Source organism: Choristoneura fumiferana, unplaced genomic scaffold, assembly GCF_025370935.1.
Source record: "Choristoneura fumiferana unplaced genomic scaffold, NRCan_CFum_1 Sck3bRy_352;HRSCAF=630_pilon, whole genome shotgun sequence".
In the NCBI taxonomy this organism is placed as follows: domain Eukaryota; kingdom Metazoa; phylum Arthropoda; class Insecta; order Lepidoptera; family Tortricidae; genus Choristoneura; species Choristoneura fumiferana.
Window position 1 is genome coordinate 60,168 of NW_027413007.1, and position 8,192 is coordinate 68,359.

The 8,192-nt window shown below is 55.2% G+C and overlaps 1 protein-coding gene across 1 annotated transcript; it reads right to left on the minus strand.

The window, feature by feature from the left end:
- Nucleotides 1-450: 450 nt before the first annotated feature.
- Nucleotides 451-1,125, minus strand: LOC141445111 (uncharacterized). Its single transcript, XM_074110893.1, has one exon. The coding sequence runs from the start codon at nucleotides 1,123-1,125 to the stop codon at nucleotides 451-453; it is 675 nt and encodes a 224-aa protein (XP_073966994.1).
- Nucleotides 1,126-8,192: the final 7,067 nt, after the last annotated feature.

Consider the following 8,192-nt stretch of genomic DNA (forward strand, 5'->3'; position numbering starts at 1 on the left):
GCCCGTACCATTCGATACGGGCGCCCCCACGGATCGTCGTCTAGCGAGGCCAAGAACTCGGTGTGAGCAGAGTCCTTGGCCCGCGCGATGGCCGTCTGGAAGGCGGCTTTCGCTGCCCGGAGTTCAGCAAGCAGCCTCTCCTCCTCACCTGGCACCCGTGTGCGCCGTCTTCGGCACCTGGTGAAGGCACGGCGGGCGGCATCACTGGCGGTTCGCAGTTCCGCGAGGTCCTGCGACCACCAGTAGACCCTCGGTCTGTGCGCGGATCGGCGTGCCCTCGGCATGGCTGCGTCGCATATTGCTGTCAGGTCTTCGCGGAACCTGACAGCTCTTTCATCGACCCCCAAGGTGTTCAGGGGATCGGCGCTCCATGCCCGAACCATGGCAGCCTCTTCTGCCAACTCAAGGTCGAGGCGGGAGATAGCCCACTTGGGGAAGTCTCCGCCCCGCTCACCCGCCGTCCGGGTCTGAGGCCCAAGGGGGCGCCTTGGAGACCCTGAACCGAATGTAGGCGTGGTCGGACAGGGTCTCCACCTCCTCTAGGACGCGCCAATCACCAATACGGGCGCCGATGGCAGGAGTAGCGAACGTTACGTCCACTATCGACCCCCCCTGCCATCGAACGCAGGTATTGGCCGTCCCCTGGTTCTGCAGAACCAGGCCGACCATTGCCGCCCAGTCCCGCAGAAGTGCCCCTCTCTGGTCTGTGATGGGACACCCCCACGCCGCGCACTTGGCGTTGAGGTCCCCCATCAGGACCACCTGAGCCGGTGATGCTCTCTGTACCACGGGCTCCAAGCCCCCCAGGAACTGCTCGAATTCCCTGAGGGGCCTGTTTGGAGAGAAGTAGACACCTATCACCACTACTTCCCCCCATTTCACTGCCACGTAGCCGGCACCCTTCTCCTTGAGGGAGATGCGCTGGGTGCCAGCTGCGGGTACCACGACGGCCACCAAGCCCTCGGTGTCCCCGACCCAGTTTTGCTGAGGAGGGACGTAGTAGGGCTCAGCAACCACTGCCACGTCAATGCGCCACTCCGCAAGGACCTGCATGAACAGGTCCTGTGCGCGCGCGGAGTGATTTGAGTTCGTCTGTAGGAGCTCGTAATGCAGGCGTGCTGGCATCAGGACATCTGCATCACGAGCTCCTCACTGGCCTGTCGGCTCTGAATTGGGATGGCCCTGGCCGCTGGGGTCCTCCCTCTTACCGTCGGGGGGATGCAGTTTGATCCCCCCATTCTGTGCTTATGCGGGCGGCCAGCTTGGGCACACACCGCGCATTTGGTCACCGCCTCACAAGTGGCCGCCAGGTGACCCTCAATACCGCACCGGAAGCATTTTAAGCCGTGCTCCGCTTCCGATGGGCAGAGAGCCCTGGTGTGGCCCAGCGCCATGCATTTGTAGCAGCGCATGGGCAGGGCCTCCACCGGCTTTACGGCGGCCACCACCCACCCAACTGGGACTTTGCCCGCAGTAGCGATGGCCTTTGCAGCCACCGCCGGGCACCTTACGAGGGCCGAGCCCTGCCCCCATGCACTTGACCTGATGCCTCCGATCTTTATTTTGTCAGAGGCACAGCCACCCACTTTGGCCAAGGCGACGGCCAGCTCCTCGCGGCCAACCGTCTCGTCAAGGCCCGTGACCTTGAGGTCCACGAGCTTTGTTGGCCGCGTGACCTCCGCCTGGTCCCCGATGACCACCTTCAGCCTCTCGGCCAAGAGATCGGCAGTGGCCTCGGGGTGCTCGCCGCCCACCTCCAACATTCTGGAGCCGGTCATCGTCGCCCTTATTTTAACCGACTCAAGGCCGAGTTCAGCAAGACTGATGGAGGCCTTAGCTTTCGCTAGGACCTCCAGCATATTGGTGGCCCCCTCTTTCAGAGATAGCACTATCGCTGCGTAGCGGGGGGCCACAATCCTGACCGACTTGGCCTTGGTTCTGGTGGGCTTTGACCTTCGGCTAAGTTGTGCCTTTGGCGGCGCGGCTTTGGGCGGAGGTTGGGTTGAGGCGGTGTTTTTCTTCCGCCTCTTTCGCCCAAGGACCTGGGTCCACGGCGTAGCATCCTCAGTCTGAGGGACCGCCTGCTCTCGCCGGCTAGGACCCGCTACTGTCTGACCCTGGGGCTGGGCAGTTGGCCCTTTTTTGGTTCCCGTCATTGTTGACCCCTTAGCTCCCTTTTGCTTTTGGGGCTGGGAGGTGGGGACCGTCGGTGCCTTTCTTGGCTGCTGCCCCACAGAAGCCCCCGCTGTGGCCTCCTTTGGCTGCGGTTGTAGCTCGCGCATAGCGCCAGCAGCCAAATTCGGCTGGGCCCTCGGGCGGGCAGGCGGCTCCTGGCGCCTGTCAGCCGCAAGGGGAGGCCTCAAGACCGGTTCCGGAGGTAGTCGCGCCTCTAACTCCCCTAAGCGGGTGTTTATCATCCCGCCCAAGGATACTTGGAGGTCACGTCTCAGCTCTTCCATGACCTCTCTGAAGTCAGCAGTTTCCCGCGCTCCGGCAGTTGGGGCAGGCGTCTTCCGCGATTCCTCGAAGGCCCTTTTAAAGGCCCTTAGCTCCGCGCGAACAATGTCCAGCTCTCTAGCGAGTCGGTCATTGTCCGCGCGGAGACGGCGGTGCTCTTCTCTGGGAGTAATCGTCCGCAGAGCCTCAACTGCGTCAATCACCCCTTTGGAGGCGTCGTTTATCGTGCCCCAGATGGTGCCTTTAATGTGGCCACTTCGCTTTACGGCGTCCTGAATTTTGGCGACATTCAGGAGCGCCGCGGCCACTAGGGTCTCCCTGGTTTCTGCCGGTGGTATCAGGGGTTCTTCGCTCCCTCCAACCACATGGGTCCCCTCTCTGGCACGGTAGCTCAGATGATGGACGAGCCGCTCGTCCGAGTCTCCCATGGTCATCACATCTGGGTCCCGCATCGTCAAGCGAGTTAAGGAGCGACTGTGCGTCGCCCGGCGTCTGATGGTACCGCCCCTGCGTGCGGAGCCGACCTTAGGCGCCACGGGTCCCTCAGTTATTGGCCCAGGAGGTCTCTTCCTCGTGGGGCCCATCAATGGTGTGCCCCCCAGGAAGACCTCGGGCAGGTCCGCATCCAGTTCCATCCGACCAGACGAACCCTCTTCGGAGTCGGACGCATCTGTCATCACTACAGGATGCATCGCTTCCACTCTTTTTTTCGTCATTGAGGCCGGGAACTGCAGGCGGAGGCTGGCCGCGTCTGTGGCACGTTCCTCCCCCAAAAAGTCGCCACTGGGGCAAGCTCGCCGATCGCACTCTGATGCTGCCAGAGAGCCACCCTCCAAAGATAGCTCGCTCTGGGGGCTGATCCTCCCGCTCTCAGAGGAGTTTTTGCTCAGAGCGGCAGTTTCCGGAGTGCCGGCTTCTTCCGGCCTCCCCTCCCGCTCGCTCTCTCCACATTCCACTGCTGATTTGCGCGTGAAGCGCCCATGGCTGTCCCGCACCGTATGGCGCGCAACAGCCCCCTTTCCTCGTTTATCCTTTTGTAAAGCCTGGTCGTCGTTTTGTTGCGGGTTCGTTCCTTTATTTTCGCTTTGTGTCATCGGGTGGGAGTCTGAGCTCCCAGGCGCAGGGCTATCGCCCTTCAAATCCAATTTGCCCCCCCCAGAATACGATGGGGCTGACCGCGCGGTGACGGTGAGGGATTCTCCCGTTAGGGTACCCTCCTGGGGTAGTGATTCTTTGATTGGACTTTGCATCATAACTTTCTTCGTCCTTGTTTAGGGAGGTATGGTCCTCCTGCTCAATTGGGGAGTAGAGCTCCTCTCCGCTGTTAAGGGATGAGTTCCCCCGCAGGTGATGCGCTGCTGCCCGCACATCGTCGGCCTTCCGGGACGCTCTCTGATGAGAGCATGACCAGAAGCCGACCCCCGTCGCTGCATCCCCGTAGTCCCCTGCTGCAGGGGAGACGAGGAGCAGTTTGTGGCGCACCCTTTCACTAGGGCGCGCCTGCCCCGCCAGGCCCATAGTGGGCGCAACCGGGGCTGTGCCGCTCTTGGTCGCCCCCTCCCTTCGAGCTTAATGCCCGAAGTTCGAGGGCTCAAGCCCCCCCACCACGACAAGGTGGCGACACCCGGGGGGGAACCTAACCTAACCTAACCTAACCTAACCTAACCTAACCTAACCTAACCTAACCTAACCTAACCTAACCTAACCTAACCTAACCTAACCTAACCTAACCTAACCTAACCTAACCTAACCTAACCTAACCTAACCTAACCTAACCTAACCTAACCTAACCTAACCTAACCTAACCTAACCTAACCTAACCTAACCTAACCTACCCTGTACGGTCAGTGTACCTCTGAGGGGGAGCACGCTTTTTGCGACGCGCTTTTGTTTTGTATCACAAACATCTGTTTTAAATACATCACGGACCGTGAAATTTATACCCTTACGGCCGAGACCCTATGTCGTAATTTACAGGGTCATAGTGTGTTTTTATATCTTAAAAGTGACCGTGGGTCAACTCAGTGATAAGTGGACATTAGTGCTACCCTCGAAAAGGATTTTGCCAGCAAAATTCCCACAAAAGTTGAGTAGACAAAAATTTTCAAAAGTGGTGTGGGTGTGTTTTTGGACTACTACAAATAATCTGTGGTGGTGCAGGGGCCTGGGGCGCCCAGGACGAGGAGGAAGTCGACTTTCACGACTTGAAAAATAGCGAGAGAGGGTTGAATTGGTGCCTGCGGAGTGGCTCCCGAGGGTCTCTACCCGATCCAGGAAAAACGAATATAGATTTCCCAAAACTGGATTTTTTAGCGGAAATTGAATGAGAGTACTGGTCGATGAGTCGTTAAGGGGGCAACCTCGTTACGCAGGACTTATCGGAAATTCGACTCTGCCGCCGTATACTTAAGGCCCATCGCTCGCTTACGCCAGCTCAAGCGACCTAACAACATATTTTTGTATATAAAAATAAGGAGGGTAGACCTTCGGTCGAGTTAGCCACTGCTCCTGCAGAAATACTAGCCGCTAGCCGATAGCCACATCTAGCCGGTAGCCACTTCGGTCATTTGTGAAGCTGAGCAATTTGGAGGGAACGTGCGCAACAGAAGCAGTGGCCCGGAACCGCAAGTTTAAATTTTTATTAATACCTGTACTGTTAAAACAACGGTTTCTTGTTTGTAAATTTGACATATAATCGTAGCCAAACCGATTGTGCGCGGCTTTTGAAACCTTTCATAATTGGAGACTAACTTTGAATGTAACAAGTATTTTAGTATTGTTCTATATATTTCTATTGCTAGCTGTACGTAGTTTTAGGACAAGCATACTGGCTGCTAGCCGTTGGCTATTTCCACCCAGTGCTCGCCGCTAGCCACTAGCCGCGCCTAGCCGGTGTTCGTCACTGGCTACTAGCCACTCTAGCCAACGCTCGCCACTAGCCGCTAGCCACGTCTAGCCGGTGCTCGCCACTAGCCGCTAGCCACGCCTAGCCGGTGTTCGCCACTGGCTACTAGCCATTCTAGCCAACGCTCGCCACTAGCCGCTAGCCACGTCTAGCCGGTGCTCGCCGCTAGCCGCTAGCCACACCTAGCCGGTGTTAGCCACTTTTTATTTTACCTGTTGTTAGCTTTAAGTAGATTTAAGACCTGTACTCTTTAGTGCAGTAATTTGAATTGAACTTGGCTCTATATTGAGCTTTCCATTTGTTTAGTTATAAGTTACCACCAGTGTCTTTTATTTCTTACTTCTACCCCTGGCCCAAAGCGCGAGTTGCAACTTTTATTACTTTTACAACATCGAACAACTCGCGCAATGTCTGACATAACTTCCTTTATACGAGGTAGTACATACCAGGACAGAAGAATGACGAGTAGAACTCCGCTGAAGAAGGAGTCGGTGGCGGGGGCGTCACCTTCTAAAACTAGTTTAGATAGAAACGTGAGGCGTAGTATAGGAGAGTGGGAGGCAGTGAACTCCGAAGCTGCGACCTTTAAATAAACACGACGCAAGACACAGTCAGGTACTGTAGAGAAAAAAGGCTACTAAGCCAAAGATGACGTCCACGCCAACGACTAGCAATAAGACTTTTATTAAAACACCACCACCGGTAAAAGAGACCTATAAAAACAGGACTTCTGAAGCGCGAGCCTGCCTTACGTCGCGAAGCTTCACCTCAAAAACTCTAGGAACATAAAGACGGAGATAAAGGAGGAGGTTACGAAGGCTCTGTGTCGTCTTATGCTCTTGTGAAAGAGGCAGAGGCTGGGACGGGCAGGGCAGAGGAAGGGAGAGAAAAGCCAGAAGTAGGAACAGCCAATAAAGCGGATGCTTCAACCTCCACCGACACCCTCGCACAATTCCTGTTAATCAGGAACGTATAATTTCAGTTCTTGAAAAACACGCCATTGCAATTGCGCAAAACACTGCGAAAATGATAGAGCTGGAACACAAATTGACAGTCACAATGACGCCATAAAGCTAATACCGGCGGTCACGTACGCGAGTGCAGTTGCATCGAAAGCCCCCAACAGAGACGCGACACCCTCCACTCAGTGGTGGTATCGTCAAGTAACGAGACGGAGACTGGCGAGGCCATCCTTAGTAGGATAAGGGAGGCTGTCGATGCAAAAGAGGGATGGTGAAGGTGGAGAGAGTCCGTAAGGCCAAGGACCGTAAGGTTATTATGGGCTTTGGCACGAAACAAGAACGGGACAAAGTAAAAGACCGACTAAGTAGGAGAACAGCCGACCTCGTCGTCGAGGACATTCGAAACAAAGATCCGCTTTTGGTCCTGAAGAATGTCCTCACCATAAACTCGGATGAGGATGTGTGGGGGCTCTTCGGAACCAGAACAAGGAGCTGTTTCGTGGCCTGGGCGCGGAGGACGACCGTATCGAAGTTAGATTTAGGAAGAAGCTGAGGAATCCTCATTTGAATCACGTGGTGATCGGCACCTCCCCAGTGATATGGCGTAAGGCGATAGACCTGGGGAGTTTGCACATTGACCTACAGCGGGTAAGAGTTGAAGACCAGACGCCGCTGGTTCAGTGCACGCGCTGCCTTGGCTACGGGCATGGCAGACGCTTCTGTAGGGAGCCGGCGGATGTTTGCAGCCACTGTGGGGGTCCCCATCTAAGAGCGGAATGTGCGGATTGGTTGTCAGGAGTGCAACCGAGATGCAGGAACTGCGTAAGACAGGGACTTGAAGATGCCGGGCACAACGTGTTCAACGAGGACTGTCCCGTTAGGAAGAAGTGGGATTTACTGGCACGGTCGGCCGTGGCATACTGCTAAGGGCAGCCAGGCAAACCATCAGTACGGCTTTATACAGGCGAACCTCCAAAGAAAGAAGCTTGCAACCGAGGAGCTTTTAATCGAAGCCGATAAGCGCAGGATAACGGCAGCGCTACTTCAGGAGCCCTATGTAGGAGGAGCTAGGGTTATGAGGAACTACGGGGGCGTGCGCGTTTTCCAGGGCGCTGCAAGAGACGGAAGCGTCAACAAAGCGGCAATTGTTGTCTTTGACTCTACAGTTGACGTAGTCCAGTACCCAAAACTCACCACCAACAACATCACGGTGGTAGGTCTCCGGACTAGCGCCTGGGAGTCGCGCTCGTCTCCTACTACTTCGAGCCCGATCAGCCCATAGAACCCTACATAGAGCATCTGAGGTGGATTGAAAAGAAGCTCGGAACAGGGAGGCTTATCTTTGGAGGGGATGCCAACGCAAAGAGCCCTTGGTGGGCAGTACTCGGTAGACCACAGGGGGGACAGTTTTTCCGGGACTCTAGAAGAGCTTGGCCTCAATGTGCTCAATAACGGGAAAACTCCAACTTTCGACACAATCAGGGGAGGGAAGCGTTACAGCAGCCACGTGGATGTTAACAGCGTGCCTCCACAAACTTGCTGAATCTGGTGGACGACTGGAAGGTCGAAGAAGGGCTAACAGCTCCGACCACAACGGCATAACCTTTAAACTCTTATTGAAACCAAGTAGAGGCACTACAATAAACAGGACCACAAGAATATTCAACACAAAGAAAGCAAATTGGGTTTGAATTTCATGAGAAATTCAGCCAATTTAACAACAGAACAAATTAAATAGAAGAAATAGCCAAATTAAAAACACCAACGAATTAGATAGAGCATAGAAAAATACACAGAAATAATAGACAAAACTTTGTAGCATAACGATCCCAAGAAAAAGACCAAGGAAAAAATTTCTATGCCGTGGT

Bases quoted from the DNA above. Each gene is read 5' to 3' on its own strand.
- LOC141445111 (XM_074110893.1), bottom strand. From the start codon at position 1,125: ATGCCAGCACGCCTGCATTACGAGCTCCTACAGACGAACTCAAATCAC.